At 42.9% G+C, this 19,599-nt stretch overlaps 1 protein-coding gene across 3 annotated transcripts; it reads left to right on the plus strand.

The window, feature by feature from the left end:
• Positions 1-911: 911 nt before the first annotated feature.
• On the plus strand, positions 912-8,306 carry LOC121996410. 3 transcript variants are annotated; one of them, XR_006116077.1, is made up of 7 exons: positions 912-1,203; positions 1,310-1,524; positions 1,651-1,751; positions 6,124-6,193; positions 6,289-6,396; positions 6,499-6,585; positions 8,144-8,306. XR_006116077.1 is itself a non-coding variant. In XM_042550370.1 (6 exons), the coding sequence occupies exons 2-5, from the start codon at positions 1,714-1,716 to the stop codon at positions 6,583-6,585; spliced, it is 303 nt and encodes a 100-aa protein (XP_042406304.1). In that variant the 5' UTR covers positions 912-1,203; positions 1,310-1,713; the 3' UTR covers positions 8,144-8,306. The 3 variants fall into 3 exon arrangements, 2 of the variants coding, with proteins under 2 accessions (XP_042406304.1, XP_042406306.1); XM_042550370.1 differs by having other exon boundaries at positions 1,310-1,751; XM_042550372.1 differs by lacking the exon at positions 6,499-6,585 and having other exon boundaries at positions 1,310-1,751.
• The last annotated feature ends 11,293 nt before the right edge of the window (positions 8,307-19,599 follow it).

Raw genomic sequence — 19,599 nt, forward strand, 5'->3', positions numbered from 1 at the left:
AAGTATGTTTAGCATGAAAATTTTATGTATAAGCTAAATTTAGCTTGATATGGTTATATGACTGCTAAAATTGCGCTCTCATTTTGTATGCAAATTATATAAAAATCAAATACCTTACAAGTGACAGATTATGCATCATTTATAATCAATTGTGCAACAACATACAAAAGATCAAACAAATATCTATACTACCAATATGGTTCCACAGTTCAACTCACTCAAAATAGAATCAATGAGCCAAGCTAGCTTACTTTAAAAAAGTAACAAAATGATTTTACAAATTAGTAAAGTATTAGCAAACAAGGGATATCATAGTTACTCAATTCTGAAAAGGTTGAAACATTTGAAATGAGCAAAGGCCAACAAACTTCTCAATGTATTTTGATAGAAGAGAATCAAAACTAACATGAGGCAACTGGACGTACAGTGTTGCATATTATTTTTCATCCATCTGTTTTATCTACAATTTCGATGGGAGGGAATTAAGTTCACACCATATTTTAATGAAAAAAATCTCTGCTTAAAACTCATGTGGAAGGAGAAAATGCTTATTTATAACCTGATGCTTGAGTTTATGCTTCCAATTTACCACCTTATTGTGATGCAATGTGAAACTGTACAACAAAAATGTTAAACGACAACACCGCAAAGACAACGGTTTTATATGAAATTGTAGTAAACATAGTAAAAGACAATGGTTTTAGATAAAATCGTTGTCTTTGAGCTCCCATAAAATATAAAAGACAACCGTTTTATTAAAACTGTTGTCGTTGAGCAACTTTTTTTTAAATCAACAACGTATTTGACAACGGTTATCTAAAACCGTTGTCTTTAAACGCTTTTTTAGAGGCTATGACAACAATTTTGATAAAATTGTTGTCTTTGACTTTATTTGTTTCTTCATTTTTTCCCCTCGCAGTTTTGCTTTCCCCTCTCTCTGCAAATCTTTTCGACGCCTTGTTTTCCCCTTCGCGTTCTCGAACCCTAAGTCATTTTTCTTTCCCTTTCCTGCGTGACAGGAAGGGGTACCGTCTCCACTAGATCTTCCTCCACGACAGTGTGCTCTCTTCTCTTCTTGGTGAGCGGGTGCCTTGACTACGAAGAGACGCAACTCACCGTTGCCCCGCCCAGTGCCACTAGATCTAACCCCGAAAGGAAGCGAGGCCCGTCGAATGACCCTTGCCCCTCCTATTCCTCTGAAGGGTCTGCCAACAAACCTCCCGAAGCTAATAAGCAACACCAGTCTCGGGGTTGCTTGTGCGTGTATTTTTTAATCCCAATCTTGACCTAAAATTTATTCCTTCTGAAGGGATCAAGTGGTGGGATGGTCGCCGAGATCGTTCCGGTGAAACACTCTCAAGAGTTTCACCTACATGAAGGTGGCCATCGACAGGGTGCCCTACCTTCGTAAGGTTGACATAGAGGCCTCCGCTGGATACCAGCAGTTGCTCACTGCCCTCGAGGAGATGTTCTCTTGCTTCACTACCCATAAGTTTTCCATTCCTCTCTCTCACCCATCTCTAGGTCGTATCAATACTTACATGTATATATATTCGCCATTGTCATTCGGCATCCTATTGCTTTGTTTGGGATCTCTTCCTTTTCGATAAATTGGAAGGGTTCATGGAATTTTGTTCCTAATTGCCGTAGGAAATTATCCCAATGAGAGGAGGCTAGTTGATCCTGTGAGTGGGATAGAGTTTGTGCCGAAGCATGAGGACAAAGATGGTCGTTGGTGATGTTCCCTGGAAGTAAGTTTTGTCCTCCTCAATTAATTTTGAAATATACATAGAAAAACATAAATGTATGTTTCCTTGTTCTTCAATTAGACAACGCATGGATCAGTGACATAGCAGACCAACTAATTATCATGTTTCAATTTGATTGTTTTGCTCCTTGTATTGTCATTCTTGCTTCAGACAGATGCATAACTAATGCTACAAGTGAAAAGTTACTTCATGTTCAAACATTCCTTCCGACTACTGCTTAGGGATGGCAATTTTCCCCGCGGGTTTGGGGCCCCGCGGGGAAAACCCGAAATGGGGATGGGGATCCCCGATTTTTCGGGGATGGGGCGGGAATGGGGCGGGTATGGGAATACTATCCCCATCCCCGAACCCGCCCCGAAAAATGATTTTTATATCGAATCATAATTTAATTATATCATATTATCATATTATCAATTTTATCTCGAGTCAAGTACTCAAGTTTAAAAACTAAAGTAGATCTAATAAACGTGAATATTGGTAGTTTAAAGTTCAGTAAGCTAGGATGAGTATATAATTATATTGGTAGTTTAAAGTTCAGTAAGTTAGGATGCGAAATCATGCTTTCTTTTGGAAATGGGGCGGGGATGGGGAATCCCCGAACCCGTGGATTCGGGTTCGGGGAATCCCCGAACCCGAAAAAATGAAAACGGGGCGGGGATGGGAATGGCAAACCCGCCCCCGCCCCGCCCCATTGCCATCCCTACTACTGCTCAATTATCCCTTTTAAATGAGCATTAGTTAAGTTCTTTCATAATGAGAAAAAAAAAATCCATTTATGCATGTGAATGTTGTTGTTTTGAAGAGAGCACTAAAAATTGCACCAAAAATGGATCTCCGGTGCAGAGGTTCTCAGGTAAAATTCTCCCAAGATCCGACAACCACTCGCGTCGTCCGTAGGTGCACTCCAAGACGAACGTCGCACTCAATCTCATATCGCTATAAACCAAGTCTCAAGACAAACTCTCGGCAAGGAAGAACACAGAGAGAGTGAAGGAGAGAAAGCAGACTACTTTGGTGTGTATTGAACCAGGAACAGAGGCAGGCAGTGTATTTATACACTCTGAAGCAATGCATGAAGAGTGCGGACAAAACCCAGTGCGCTTTCTCACGCTCGGGACAGAACCAAGAACCAGACCGTCTGCAAGCGCGAGGCCCACGAGCTGAGGATTTGCACCCCCCCTGCGCGTGATGATCGCGTGCGTCAATTAGGCAACGCATGGATCAGTGCCATAGCAGACCAACTAATTATCATATTTCAATTTGATTGTTTTGCTCCTTGTATTGTCATTCTTGCTTCAGACAGATGCATAACTAATGCTACAAGTGAAAAGTTCAAACATTTCTTCCGACTACTGCTCAATTATCCCTTTTAAATGAGCATTAGTTAAGTTCTTTCATAATGAGAAAAAAAAATCCATTTATGCATGTGAATGTTGTTGTTTTGAAGAGAGCACTAAAAATGAATATCCGGCAAAATTCTCCCAAGATCCGATAACCACTCGCGAGGAAGCACAGAGAGAGGGAAGGAGAGAAAGCAGACTGCTTTGGTGTGTATTGAACCAGGAACAGAGGCAGGCAGTGTATTAAGCAATGCATGAAGAGCGCGGACAAAACCCAAATGCGCTTTCTCACACTCGGGACAGAACCAAGAACCAGACCGCCTGCAAGCGCGAGGCCCACGAGCTGGGGATTTGCACCCCCCCTGCGCGCGATGATCGCGTGCGTCGCGCTCGGTTTATGGATTTTCGGCTCGAACCCCCCGAAACCACCTGATTTGGGCTCGGCCCGCGCATGCGTGTAGGTCCCCTTAACATTGCTAAGCAAGGATGGAAGGACTCCATATATAAGGTCTTCCAACCTTTCTTTGTTTAGCAATGTGGAACTAAATGCATACATCTATGCATTACAATAAGCAAAGAAATAGTTTGAATTAAACTCAAAACTCAACAAATGTGTTGTTAAGAAAGTTGTAATCGGAAGTTAAATTTTTTGTTGAATAGGAATTGTAAGAAATTTAATGACATACATCCAGTATAATTATGTCAAAAGAGGGCATGTAATCATTTTTTTATGGAGACCGCAATGGCTTAGCACAAATTGGAAGATCAAAACTTGTTACAATTAACAAAGAAAATTTTGAAGGGGGTATGATGACTGCACATGGGACTACAGTTGATTGGTGAAAATGGGAGACAGTCTTGCTTTGGGAGAGAACACCTTCCTTGATGATTCGTCTGGTTGGCAAATGTAAGAAATTGGCATTCATGATTGGAACTAGGACTCTGTCTGGTCTGATGGTAAATTACGAAAAGTTGGTTCAAGCTAAAACATTATGGTCAATATTTGCTACCCTTAATGCTTTCTTTTTCAGACTATAAGTTTGTGTTCGATTCTAGTTTCATAGTCATTTCACCAGCCTAGATATCAAGGAGAAAAATAGAAACAATTAAAAGCTATGGAGGATGATGTAGGAGCAAGCAAAGCAGGGCTTATTTGCTTTACAAATATAATTAATTACATATATGGTCTAAACACTCCAACTCAAGCCGGTGCTCAGATGTCACAAATCACAAGCTTGTTGTACATATAATCCACCTGATTATGCAAGGATCTTTCAACGTGAAATCACCTAGTTGCTTGCCATACACCACATCTTTTTTCCTCAGTTTTGGATAACAAATGCTGCTAGCTGCATTAGTTTTCCTCTCTTACACAATGTTAGATACCAAATGCCAAAGACTTCTTATAGAACTAGTCATGGACAAGAACTGCTGTATAGATTAGAGATAATGGAAAGATAATATTGGAGGCTTCTATTGTATTTCATATTCCACAATGTTTGTTTGTTTTATATTTGTTCTTTAAATTAATTATTTCTGAAACTTGTTATCGATATATCCATATAAAAATGAAATTCCCCAGACTTATTATTAACTCATATTGGGATCACACATTTTTAGATCAAATCCAAATTGCATAATCTAATAATCTATGATACGCTAGCTAAACTGTGAACTTAACAACTAGTAATGTTTGTTTGCTTAACCAAACCAATGTTCTCCATGTTATATTGCCTACAAGGTATTGGCTATCTTGATGATTTATTGTTCTTGTTGATTTCTTATGCCATGATTGATTATTTCTTCCAATTCCTCTATAACTGTCAAGGTATTGATTTTTGAGTTCCAAGAATAGTTTAACAATTTTGTTATTGATTATATGTCTATTAAATGTTACTACATTTTGATAATTTCCTTCCTAAGTACTTAGAAAATGATACTATACTAATTTTGGATGAGAAGAGAAGAAACCTCCTCGTTTTCTCTGATTACAGTTCATGCAGTTACTATAATTCTCTTTTCTTATATTTTATATTTTATTTGATAAATTTTGTTTAATTTTACAGTTCATTCAGTTCATGCACACACATGTAATCTATACTTTAAGGTTGCATGCATGAACAAGAACATTGATAGAAATTGAAATCCAATTAAAGGGTTGTTCAGAAAGATGATGAACATAAGAGATAGAACTTTTCACTAACATGTTTATATTTGCAATTTGTAGAAGCCTAAAAGGAAGAAAAGTGTCACGATAAGAAGTAATCCGGTTTTGCCATCAAATTTCCCACGGTCATTACATTTATTGTACTGTTACTCTAAATGTGTTTTGGAGAGCCCAGAAAAAATATATCAATTATTTTTTATCATGATTTCTTTGACAAGGAGTACGAACTGCTTGTGAACATTAAAGACATCACACATTTTTATGAGTTGGAGCCAATATCGGCTAATTGTTTGATTGCTTACATGTGGTAAGTTTTCGCTTCACTCAAATTTTTTTCTTTTTATTTGTTTAACAAAGTAACATTATTTTGCTTGAATAGAAGGTTTCTCGTCAAAAAGATGAAAAAAGAAAACAAGGTCGATAAGTTCAGATTTATGGATCCACCAACCCTCCCAGTAATGCCATATGTATCGAAACTGGACAAAAATGAAAAGATTGAATACTTGAATAGCTAGGCAAGTGTTTTGGCTGATAGGTTGAGTGGTGCAACAAGAAATCAACTAGTTTTGGCACCACACAATGTTGGGTAAATAAATATTACAATTTTATTTCTAATAGATTTTTTCCGACAATTTTGTTGAATTTATGCATTGACTATCTGTTTTGTGCATAATTGTCATTGGATTTTGACTGTCATCGACCCTTATGTGGAGATGATTTATTTGTTCAATTCACTTAATCATCGCAATCGTTATGAGGACTGGAAATATGTGGTGGATATGTGAGTACATTTTTTTTAATTAAGCATTTAATTTATTACTCATATGTCAACTCTTGTTGTACGAAGGAGCTTGAAATTGTTCAATTCAAACAAGGAAAGGAAAGGGAAAAAGAAGCCTACGTGGGAAGTTGTAAAGGTTTGTATATTATATATACACACATATGTCTACTTGTGATTAATTAAAAAATATTTTAATGCGCATTATTCGTTGACATTTTTTTGTTAACATAGGGTCCTCGACAACCTGATACAAAACAATGTGGGCTTTATGTGATGAAATTTATGAGAGAAATTATTGAAGGAAATGCTACCAGCGCGAAGGATTCACTTATCTCAATGGTAATATTTGCCATATTCTCAGTTTTCTCAAATAATTTCTTTTATTTGATTTTGCTTCTTCATTACTGTTTTTTTACTAATATAATCTGGGTTTCTTAACAGTTCATGAAAATAATTTACTCTAACGAAGAAATTGATGAAGTGCAATCTGAATGGGTGGATTGCGTACTAGACTATATTCATTACTAGGTATAAATTACTAGACTTCGAAAGATGGATGAACTTCATTTGGGATCATTCTGAATCATTTTGTAAATTCTATGGTTGATGGTTTCCTTTTTATCCCTCTCTCATTTTAAAATTAGTTCTGAATTCTGCTTATCTTTAGTTCCTGGATCTACTGCTAGTTTTTATTACATTTGTTCCTAGTTTTAGAACATTAAGCGTAACTCCCTCACTGTTGAAGTATAAATGCGGTGCACATGATAGTTTCTTATGTCACTTTCTATAAAAGGTTGAAAGGTGATTTATAAGGATGTCAGGTTTTAATTGGGATCCAAGTGTTTTTTTTTAAAAGGCACGAAGGAATTGTCCGAGTATTATTGTGTGGCGAAGTGTGTATCAATTTGAAACAGTTTGTTTGTAACTCCATGATTTATTGATTTTGATTTCTTAGTGTCAATAATTTGTTTTGTTCACTGCTAGCTAACTCCTTTGCCCAATACCTCCTTTTCCCAATAATTTATTGCCTCACTTTGTTCTCATCTTTTGCTTTGATATGTCAATACCTAATATACATCCATGTGTTATCTTGCTAATTGAACATTTTGTGAATTTAGTTATAGGCATTGTCGTGGTGTCCTTATAATTTTGTTTTTGTTTTGTCTATTAAACTTTGCCTCTGGGAAATAAGCTTGTCGTGTAGTGATTAAATTCGATTGAGTTAGTAGATGGAGTCTGTAGCATGTTGACTGGCATTATGAGCATGTTTTGTATATAAAGACATTTTTCCAGGAACAAAGCATATATCAAATTCCTTGTCTATATTCAACATTTGTCTAGACAAGTTCTTGTCATTTTGTCAATCCTGCCTATAACTCAGCAAGTCCGCATCCTAAATCGATATTTGAATAGCTAATTTGTTATGACCTCCTACAGGCTCCAGGTTTAGATGCATTTTTCACAGGTTTAGTTGATTTCTTATTGCCACGAGTATCTTTTAAGAATGTTCTTGACTGATTATTTATAAACTCAATGGCAAGGTCAATGAAATTCATTGATCTAATAGACAGACACTAGAAGAGTAAACTTATTCTACGAATTTAAAGCTACGTGCATAAGTTTCCCAATGGAAGTTACCAAGACAACTCTAAATTGGTTAAATTGCTTGTATTGCATAAGTTTTATTTCTTAGACTATAAGTTGGTTATATTGCTTGTATTTTATGTAGATTTATATGAATAAATCTAAATCTGGAATTCTAAAATTCTGGAATTGAGTGTTGTCCTGAAATTGCTTTATATTTTATGTAGATTTATATGAATAAATCTAAATCTGGAATTCTAAAATTCTGGAATTGAGTGTTGTCCTGAAATTGCTTTGTATTTTATGTAGGTTTTTCTCTTCCGTTTTGCAGACATTGAGTGTTGTCCTGGAATTCTAGAAATCCTTCTCTTATGTCCAGATATTAGAGTTATGCGAAATATTTATTCTCTGGTTACAGTTCATGCAGTACTTACTACAATTCTCTTTTTTCTTATATTTTATATTTTTCTTTGATAAGTTTTGTTTAATTTTTCTCTTGTAGGTACGTAACTCGGGCAATCCGTGAGGCTTGAGATTTTGGATGCAAGGAGTGAGCTTTGTTAGGTTGTAGATTGCCTTGCTAATGTGTAAAAGTCATATGGAGAACAATAATGGAAAACATGTGATTTATGGTTTGATACTACTAAGTTTGATGAGTACAACTCATTTTGTATATTTTGTATATGTGTGGCTACAAGATGATTTATGGACGTTTATTTTGGATTTAATGTAGTAAAGATTTAGTTTTGTATTGGTGGTTTGCTTATATTAAAAACATATTCATTGTTTGGTATTATCATGTTACAACATGAACATTAAAGATAACGGTTAGAAACATTGTAAAAAATACGTAACCACAACAGAATTTTTTTGTGAAAAGTGATAAAAGACAACGGTTTTATCCGTTTTAAAACATATTAAAATTATATACTACAATAGTTTATAACTATTGTAAAATCCAAAACGAGTAAATATTATCTACCACAACGGCTTATATCTATTGTAAAAAGGATCTACCACAATGGTTTATATCTGTTGTCGAAATTATCTGTCACAACGGTTTTAAAACATTGTCGTATAGGGAAAAAAAATTTGAGCATATAAACAACAACGGATAAAAACCGTTGTCGAATGTCTACAAAGACAACAAATTCAAAATCGTTGTCATAGGGCAATGCCTTTTACAATGCTGTCAGCTACAATAGTTTTTTGACCCTATGACAACGGATAATATCCGTTGTCGTAGGCCATTTTTGTTGTAGTGCTGGCCTAATGGCATAATATGATCTACCATTAAGTGTACTGCTAGAGACTAATCTGGGCAGCATTCAATACCTATTTCATTCACAATGCTCAATTACTCGACTAAAAATAATAGATAAGATGTCTTAAACTTTGGCAGCAAATTCATGCTTACTGCCAGTTTAAATAGATGATAGTAACCAAAAGAACCGGATATGCAAACATGAGCACCTGAAAAAGAAAATGACAATGGCATTTGACCTTGTGATGCAACACATCTACATTTGCCAGATGTTGGGTCAAAGATGGAAGTCTTTACACGGAAAAGGCATCGAGGAACAAAAGTACAATTGCTTGCCATTGCCTAAGCTTGAAGGTAGGCAATGCTTCTAACTACGACATTGTATCAAGATAACGACCCTGAAAAAAAAAAGATTAGGTGAATGCTTTACCAAAACCTAGTGTATACGTTGTTTTTTAATACAGTGAAAGAATTGTCACTATTTATATAAACTTAGACCTTTTACAATCAAAATACTTGATCATGTTCATTGTATGCTCTTTGGAAAGAGGATACAGAACAAAAGCAGTAGAAGGAACATCAGTGAGTGATAGGACACCAACTATTTTCCTTTGGTAGAGGGAACTCTTAGCAATCGAACATAGGTTTATCAGACTCACAGATAAAAGCATACAATTTACCAAAACATAGTTCTAAATTACATACTACAGAAAAGCAGGGAAACAAAATCAACAATTTAAGAAAAATGAGGTGACAAATTAGCCAAACTAGAAAATTGTCTCGGCTCTTTGTGCATGTTGATAAAGGTGAAATTATCTCCTAAAGTTTCAGCGGTCAAAATAAGCAGTTTGATGAAAAAAGTTATTTTCAGTCATTAATTACAAACTGATAGTTTCTTGCGATGAAAGAAAAAACACAATCAACATAGCAGGACTTGAGAAATTCTACCACTACACAAGCGCAAGGGCATCAGCCTCACCTGGATTGCACTGCTGGTAGAACTTATCGACCTCTGCAAACCAAAAGGGGCCATCAAAAACTACTAAACAGAAAGAAGAATGAGAAATAGAGCAGGAAAGGAGTAGCGTGATACCACAACAACGAGCAGAAGAGCAATGGTCGCTTTCCTAGCCCAGTAGCAATATCAACTTTGTAGATGAGTTTCAAAATCACAGAAGGGGATAGAGGGAAAGGAAATGAAAGGAAGAAGAAGAAGAAGAAAGAGCAGACAAACGCTTCCTTTCCTTTCAATTTCTTTCGTAATCCATTTTTTCCTTTTCAATTTTCATGATATGCCTAAGAATAGGGATCACAGCGGTTGCGTACCTTGAGTTGGACTAGTCATATGGGCGCCTGAGACTACCGGCACCCACATCCGCCATGGGAATAGGAGGAGGAGAACATAGAACTAGAATTTCCAATGAGGCAGACTCGACTTCCCGAGCGTACGATGGGTAGGACCCAGTGGGTGATCTTGGAATAGGAGAGTACATCGTCGTGGAGGGAGAACCAATGGAGGTGTCACCCCTTCCTGCTGCACGGTCGACAGGATTGCGTGAGGAGAGGAAAAGAAAAATGGCTTAGGGTTTGGGAACACTAAAGGGGAAAACATGGAGCCAAAAGGTTTTTGGACAGAGGAAAAGCAAAACTACGAAGGGAAAATGGTGAATGAATAAAGTCAAAGACAATGATTTTATCAAAAGTGTTGTCGTAGCTCTCAAAAAAGTGCTTAAAGACAACGGTTTTGGAAAACCATTGTAAAAAAGTTGTTGATTTAAAAAAAAGTCACTCAATGACAATATTTTTCATAAAACTATTGTCTTTTGTATTTTATGGGAGCTCAAAGATAACGATTTTATCAAAAATCGTTATCTTTGACTAAATTTATAACGGTTTCTCCTAAAATCATTGTCTTTGTAGTGTTGTCTTTTAATTTTTTTGTTGTAGTAAGAGAAAGTTGAAAATTGAAAGAGAAATCTGTCTTGCAATCTTGGAAGATTAAGTCGAAGTGGGATATTTTCGAAATTGACACCATTTGTGTTTTTCCTGGAGAAAATATCCATTTTTTCAGGTATTGATTGAGTTATGGTTTCAAGCACAATATACGTTCATGTTATTCTTGGCTATTGATTGTACAAAAATGAATTATGTTGAATTTCTTTTTATTGCATGACTGATATCAGTGATATTATTGTTGGTAGTTTTGAGAGCATGAAAACTAAAACAATACAAAGATAAAATAAAACGATGCGATAATTACAAACTTACAGTGATCTCCCGAAGTGCTGTTGAAGACGCTGGCGGTCGACGAAGAGGTTGCCGCTGTCGGAAGCACGATCACGGAGCAACCGGAAAGTGTTTCAACGTTCACGAACCAAATCCCAGCCGAATGTTCTCCCTTTGCTCTCACACGATCTCTCGATGCTCCCTGATCACCTCGCCAAAAAAAACTTCCTTACGATCTACACTTGGACGCTTCTTATAAGAAGACTAAGGAAGACGAAGGGGAAAGGACGCCCCTTCGTCTCCCTGGCGTTTGCAGCAAACATGTGTTTGTAGCAGCGAAAGGGACGAATCCTTTCGTCTGCCTAGTGTAACGCCCAATATCTCCCACTCGTCCAAGTCAATCCATATGGTCACATAGACCATGTCAGTCACATAGACTACAAGGTGATCAAGTCAGGAAGACCGGAGCGAAATTAGTCACAAAGACCAAATAAGTCACGAAGACTTTATGAGGATCAAGTCACGAAGACCAGAGCAAAATTTAGTCACAAAGACTAAATAAGTCACACAGACTTTATGAGAATCAAGTCACGAAGACCAGATCAGAACATCCATTCCATACATTAGGGAAAATGGTTCGTGTGACAGCAAGCACAGTGAGCATTCAATTGCTAAGAAGATTGTCACACCTTACTTAGCTGCTCCATAGAACAAATCAGAGACATAAATGTCCATAGAACGAATCATAGACATAAATGACTTGCCTTTACCCCAGATTAAATTATTTACATCATCATGAACATCTCTAATCCCTCATATTGACCATATGTCAAGAGCATGTTCAACACCTCCAATCAAACAAATTATTCACAATTACATTTTATGTACTGAACTAAAAATGTAACTTCTACCAGTGAATAAATGTCGCAGATGTAAATCAATCTTGATCCTGTCCGAATCACCGAACCAAAGGACGCTGGGCACGTGGTGCGCTCCTAGTCGAGGACGTAGACCTCCGTCTGGTCGCACGAATCTCAGGCGAACCTGCACAAAAGTCGGGCCGGGAAGGGTTCCCGGCGTCGACCCTCCGACGCTCAAGTCAGGCAAGGAAATATTGCAAAAGGTGGCTCCAGAGATCAATTTTCCACGTACCTGAGGCGAAGTAAGAGGCTCTATATATAGAGCGAGGAGAGAACTAATGCACGTTCACCGAGGTGCAGACGTGTCAGCCACCCATACCTTGGTATGTACTTGTCAGAGAGCTTACCTGACACCATACTGCTACAGTCCGAGCATGTCTTTGATGGGACAAGAAGGCACCCGTCGCCGCACTAGGGGTATGGGTAGCCATACGACTTGACTACCGCCAAAGGGTGTTCCTTCCTTTACCTTGACGTCCGTCCGACGGCGAAGAACGTCGTCCGGACGGCTTAATTCTTAATTCCTGCGTCGGCGGCCCCTCCGCTCGGTCATTATGTATCTGTTCATTGAGCGCCGGAACCACGATCCCTACCAGGTGCCTTTTACTACCAGATGTCCTTCCTTCTAAATCCGGCTGCCTCGTCCTTCTCCCCATGGACCTTTAACCTCCCCGCGTGTTGATCCTCGTTATGGGGTTCCGATTCTTACAACCGATCACTTGCCTCCTCGAGTCTAGTCGGAGGCGGTCCGATCGATCGATCGCCGATCCATCGAAATGATGCATTAATCCGTTCGGCCTGGCATAAGGATGCTCATCCGCTCGGCAATATCTCGTCCACGCCTTGTGTATCACGTGTATCACGTGCACTGCGCACAGTAAGGGGAGCTCATTAAATGCGGCCAGTATCTCGCTGACGCGTGGCGATCGTGCGCTTGTCAGCGCATGGCGGTGTCGTCACTTCCGATGGGACAGCCGCCGTTTGAAATGAACGGCTGGATGATGACCTCGTTATCAACGACCTGGATCGGACGGTGGAGGTTGCTTCCGGGCGGCAATATAAAGCTTGCGGCTCCGCTTCCGCCGCCGCCTCGCTGCTTCATTCTCCTCCGGCACTTCTCTGCTCGTATTCTCTTCCGGCAACCTCGCCCCTCAACTCTTCGGCAAACCTCGGCCCTTCGTCGATCATCTTCTTTGTTTGTAAGGCCTTTTCTCTTGTTCCCAGCGCTTTCTTCTTTTTGGTTACCCATTTCCTTCAATCGGCTTTTTCTCCATTCTTTGCTCACCCCTTCCCTCGGCATCCTATATTCTCGACCCTTGACCATGACTAGCACTTCACAGTCGACTGGCGGCGCTCCAGGTCTATGGTACACGACCATGGAGAGCCGTTTCGACGAGGAAGACGCCTTGCGTCTCGTCCGGACTTATGACCTGCCGACCGACCACCAAATAGTGTTAGCCACAGCGGCCGATCGGCCTCATGAACCGCCGTCCGGCACAGTGCTTTTCTTCCGAGACCAATTTCTGGCCGGACTGCGTTTTCCACCTCACAGATTTTTCTTAGAAGTCTGCAACTATTTCCGCATTCCGCTCGGCCAGGTAGTTCCCAACTCTATTAGGCTGCTGAGCGGAGTGATAGTTCTGTTCAAGCTGAACAACATCCCCTTGGACCCTAAGATATTCCACTACTTTTACTATCCCAAGCAAGCCGAGTGGGGTACCTTTGTTTTCCAGTCTAGGATAGGCTTCGTGCTTTTTGATCATAGGCTTCTCCAACTCCTCAGGGCTCTCCGAGGGCCAGCTCTGAGGTGCCGCCGTCCAGCCCTTCCAGAACTTTGCGCCGTATCAGGCGTATGGGTGAGCTTCCCTCCTCTTCTGCCGGTGCGCCGTCCGATAAGGCCGCTGCTTCTCAGAGCGAGCCGAGCAGCGAGAACTTGATAAAGACCGTTCTGCGCCTCCCCTCAGAGGCGTACATGGCTGCTGCTGATCGGCCAATGGTCCCCGAGCAGCAGATTACTCTGACGGGCCCTCTTGCCCAAGCTTGGATAGATGCTCGACGTCGCATAGCCAAGATGACTCCCGGGCAGCTCGGCGATAGCAACCTTCAACAGGCCACCGGGGTATGCTCTCCTTTTCTTTATTTGAATATTCGAATTAGGTTTCTAACCTGTGGACATTTGTTGGTAGAACTGGGTGGAGCAGATCGCTATTAGCAATCGATTGGCCGAGCTGGAGGACGAGTTGAAAAAACAAAAAACCGTTGGGGGTAACGGGCAGTCGGCTGCCGCTCTGGCGAAGGCCAAAAAATCGCTGGACGCCGAACGGAAAAGGGCTAACGATTTGGCGAGCAAAGTCGTTCGGCTTGAAACGATGATCAAGCAACGAGAGAAGGAGCTCAAAACGGCGTCCACTCGGAAGCAACAGGCCATCAATGATATGGACCGTATGAAGGTGGAGATCAGGGGGTTGGAACAACGCATCAAAGACTTGGACGCCCTGTTGGCCGCCGAGAAGGAGAGCCGCTCGGCGGATCTCCAAAGATTCGATGGAGACTTGAAAGAGCTCCAAGCCGCCAGTGACGCCGCTCACGCCACGCTCAAGGAATACAAAGAGGGGGAGTTGGCCCGCTCGGAAGAAGTGAGGAAGGAGTTCCTTCGCTCGGAAGACTTCGGAGAGAAGTTCACCGACAAGATATCCCTCATGTTCGAGGAGGCGATCAAGGCGGCGGTGGGCTATCTGAAGACCAAAGGTCACCTGCCTGCCGAGCTGGCCATCCCCCCCGAGGATCTAGCGAGCGTGATGGACACCATCCCCGACACTCTTTTTGATTTTGATGTGTGAAGAGCGTTTTTATAAACTTTTTTATATTCCTGCCGTTCGGCCCGGCTTATCTCTGTAATGACTTTTTTAGCTTGCGTAGTAGATGATCTTCTGTTCCTTTCACCTTTTATTGTGGCACTTTATAAACCTTCCGCTCGGCACCTCGCTATGCCAGACATGCGAATTATCTTTAATGTCTCATTACGCGCCTGATCAGCCGCTCAGCGCGCAAACTTGTTTGGCTCTTTAATTCCGATTAACCATCCTTTGCCCGGCTCTCGATCTTTAACGACGGTGCTCGTCGGCGCGGATGTTTAAAGCCGATCGGCGCGGCTCTCGATCTTTAACGACGGTGCTCGTCGGCGCGGATGTTTATAGCCGATCGGCGCGGCTCTCGATCTTTAACGACGGTGCTCGTCGGCGCGGATGTTTAAAGCCGATCGGCGCGGCTCTCGATCTTTAACGACGGTGCTCGTCGGCGCGGATGTTTAAAGCCGATCGGCGCGGCTCTCGATCTTTAACGACGGTGCTCGTCGGCGCGGATGTTTAAAGCCGATCGGCGCGGCTCTCGATCTTTAACGACGGTGCTTGTCGGCGCAGTTGTTTAAAGCCGATCGGCGCGGCTCTCGATCTTTAACGACGATGCTCGTCGGCGCGGATGTTTAAAGCCGATCGGCGCGGCTCTCGATCTTTAACGACGGTGCTCGTCGGCGCGGATGTTTAAAGCCGATCGGCGCGGCTCTCGATCTTTAACGACGGTGCTCGTCGGTCTCCAAGTGAGACTACACACCCGGCCGAACGGCTCGGGCCTTCGTCGTCGAGCGCTTGGCTCGGAAAACCATATACCCGGCCGACCGGCTCGGGCCTTCACATCGAGCGCTTAGCCCGGATAATTTATATGCCCCTGCCGAACGACAAGAGGTCTTACGCAATAATCCTTTCGGCGGAGAAAGCTTAATGTGTTTCCATCTCTTTGCTTCCTGCATCACAAGTACATAGGCAGCTAGCATATACAACAGAATAAATTACATCCGTGCCCCTTTCATCCAGCCAGATAAGGCTGGAGGTGATTTGCACTCCACGGTCGCTCCAGCTGCCGTCCGTCTTCATCCTCCAAATAATAGGCTCCCGAACGGAGCTTCTCAATAACCTTGAAGGGACCTGCCCAAGGGGCTTCAAGCTTGCCGACGTCGCCGACTGGTTTGACTTTCTTCCAAACGAGATCGCCGACCTGAAACGATCTGGGGATTACTCTTCGGTTGTAGTTCTGCTTCATCCGCTGCCGGTATGCCATCAGCCGAACGGATGCCTTTGCCCTCTCCTCTTCTACCAAATCCAGCTCTATGTTTCTCCGTTCGGCGTTGTCATCATCGTAGCTCTGGATCCGAGCGGACTCAACGCCGACTTCAACCGGAATGACTGCTTCGCCGCCATATACCAGATGGAACGGTGTGACTCCTGTCCCTTCTTTTGGCGTCGTTCGGATGGCCCACAAGACGCTCGGCACTTCATCCGGCCAACTTCCTCCCAAATGGTCGAGCCGAGCGCGCAGAATACGAAGAATTTCCCGGTTGGCCACTTCAGCTTGCCCATTGCTCTGGGGATAGGCTACGGATGTGAAATGTTGCTCAATGCCGTAGCTCTTGCACCAATCCTCTAACATCTTCCCTGTGAACTGCCGCCCGTTGTCGGACACTAGTCGGCGAGGGATGCCGAACCGACAAATGATGTGTTGCCAGATGAATTTTTTAACCATTTGTTCAATGATCTTTGCCAGCGGCTCGGCCTCCACCCATTTGGAGAAATAGTCGACCGCCACTAGTAAAAATTTTCTCTGTCCGGACGCCATCGGAAATGGACCGACAATATCCATTCCCCATTGGTCGAACGGGCATGAAACGCTTGACGCCTTCATTTCTTCGGCCGATCGGTGGGAGAAGTTGTGATACTTCTGGCATGAAAGGCAGGTAAATACTGTCCGAGCGGCGTCTGTTTGTAAAGTTGGCCAAAAGTATCCGGCCAAGAGGATCTTCTTAACCAATGAGCGCCCGCCCGGATGACCCCCGCATGATCCTTGATGTACTTCCTGGAGGATGTAAGCTGAGTCCTCCGACAACGGGCGCGAGAAAGCTTTCTTGTAAAGCTGATCTCCGATGAGTGTAAACCGACCGGCTCTTCTTCTGAGGAGCCGGGCTGCATATTCATCGGAGGGTGTGGTGCCCGAACGGAGAAATTCTATAATAGGTGTCCTCCAGTCGCTTGGAAACGTGAGGCCTTGCATCCGATCAACGTGAGCCACCAGCAGTACTTTTTCAATTGGTTGCTGAATGGCTACTGGTGTTATTGAACTCGCGAGTTTGGCTAACTCGTCTGCTGCCTGGTTCTCCGTTCGGGGGATCTTCTGTATAAGAACCTCTCGGAAAGTAGCTTTGAGTTTTTCAAAGCCCTCAACGTAGAGTTTAAGCCGAACACTGTTGATTTCAAAGGTGCCAGAAAGTTGTTGAGCGGCCAACTGTGAGTCCGAATAGAGAGTCACCCGACCGGCACCCACATGCCGGGCTGCCTGCAATCCGGCTATGAGGGCCTCATACTCTGCTTCGTTGTTGGTAGCTTTGTAATCCAGCCGGACGGATAGGTGCATCTTCTCTTCTTGAGGCGAGAGCAACAATATTCCAATCCCACTTCCGAGCCGAGTGGAGGACCCATCCACATATATTCTCCACATAGCTTCCGGCTCTGGCCTTTGCACTTCGGTTACAAAATCAGCCAAGGATTGGGCTTTGATCGCCGAGCGGGGTTGATATTGGATGTCAAATTCACTTAATTCGGTCGTCCACTTGATGAGCCGTCCGGACGCTTCTGGATTCTATAGTACTCTTCCGAGTGGACTGTTCGTCCGGACAATGATGGTGTGAGCCAAGAAATACGGCCGGAGCGACTAGAACCAAAGCAAAGGCCAACTTCTCGAGCTGTAACGAAATTCAGCATCTTTAAAATATGACTTAGAAAATACACCGGCTGCTCTTCGCGCTGAGCCTACAGCATGCTCAGTTGACGACAGATACATATAAAGTGACTCACCCCGATCGGCTTGGCAAGTATAGGTGGAATTAAGATATGTCTTCAATTCTTGAATGCTCGGTTACATTCTTCATCCCATTGAACTTAGTAGCCTTGCGCAGGATCTTGAAGAATGGTAGGCTCCGGCGGTTTTGGAGATGAATCTGGACAAAGCAGTTATCCGACGGTAACCGCTGCACTTCCTTGTGTTTCGGGAGGAAGCATGTCTGAGCTTTCACCTTCTTGGGGTTGGCTTCAATTCCCCGCTGGTCACTATATATCCCAAGAAACGCCTCCTTTTGCTCGAAGAGGCACTTTTAGGATTTAGCTTGACTTCATATTTGCGTTCGGAAGGTTTCTTCCATGTCCTTGAAGAGATCGCCGCTCGGACGGATTTGATAAGAATGTCGCCCACATAGACTTCCAGATTACGCCCGATCTGCTCCTTGAACACCTTGTTCATCAAGCGTTGATAGGTGGCCCCGCATTCTTCAATCCGAATGGCATCACATTATAGCAATATGTGCCGCCGGCCGTTACGAAGCTTACTTTTTCTTGGAGGCAGGCACATGCGTCAAGCATGCAAATTAATTCGCAGCCAGTAGAGTCCACCACCTGATCTATCCGGCAAAGGATAGAAGTCCTTGGGGCATGCTTTGTTCAAGTCCCGAAGTCGATGCAGACTCTCCACTTGCCGCTGGGAGACTAATACTACGTTAGCCACCAGCTCGGGAACGCACCTTCGTATGTGGCCGGCCTATAGTTTCTACTCGGGATGATGGCATTCGCCGCTGAAATCCCTTTTTCTCCGCTTCACCGGAGCGTCCGGTCGGACATGCAATTCATGCTGCGCCGGGCTCGACGAAATTCCGGGCAATGTGTCGACGAGACGAAGACATCATGATTTCTTGGAGGCATTGGATCCCTTCTTCGCTCCTCTTCCGGATCGGAGGCGATAAAGTTGTTGCCTCCGATCGAATCACTTCCTCTTTTTCTTCATAAATTAAAGGGGGCGGCTTCTCAGTGATGACATTTACCTCGATTCGGGGTGCCTTCCGAGCAGAGTTGGATTCTGTTCGGACCATCTCGATATAGCATCGCCGAGCTGCTAACTGATCTCCCCGTACTTCTCCCACTTTGTCTTTGACGGGGAACTTCATCTTCTGATGGATGGTTGAGACGACCGCTCGGAATTCGCCGAGTGCCGGTCGTCCCAAAATGATGTTATAGGACGAGGGAGAGTCGACCACCACGAAATTTATTGTCTTGGTCCTCCTGAGCGGCTCCTCTCCCAGCGAGGTAGCCAACCGGATCTGTCCGACCGGTTGAACTTCATTGCCCTTAAACCCGTAGAGGGGGGTCATCATGGGCTGCAGCTCGGCTCGATCAATTTGCAGCTGATCGAACGCCTTCTTGAATATGATGTTGACCGAGCTCCCTGTGTCAACAAATATGCGGTGAATGATGTAATTTGCTATTACCGCTTTAATGAGCAGAGCGTCGTCGTGGGGCACTTCTACTCCTTCTAAGTCTCCGGGCCCGAAAGTGATTTCCGGTCCACTTGCCCGCTCTTGGCTACAACCAACTGCGTGGATCTGTAGCTGCCGGACGCCCGCCTTTCTGGCTCGGTTGGAGTCTCCTCCGGTCGGCCCACCAATCTCGCCTCGGG

The sequence above is a fragment of the Zingiber officinale genome, chromosome 6A, assembly GCF_018446385.1.
Source record: "Zingiber officinale cultivar Zhangliang chromosome 6A, Zo_v1.1, whole genome shotgun sequence".
In the NCBI taxonomy this organism is placed as follows: Eukaryota; Viridiplantae; Streptophyta; class Magnoliopsida; order Zingiberales; family Zingiberaceae; genus Zingiber; species Zingiber officinale.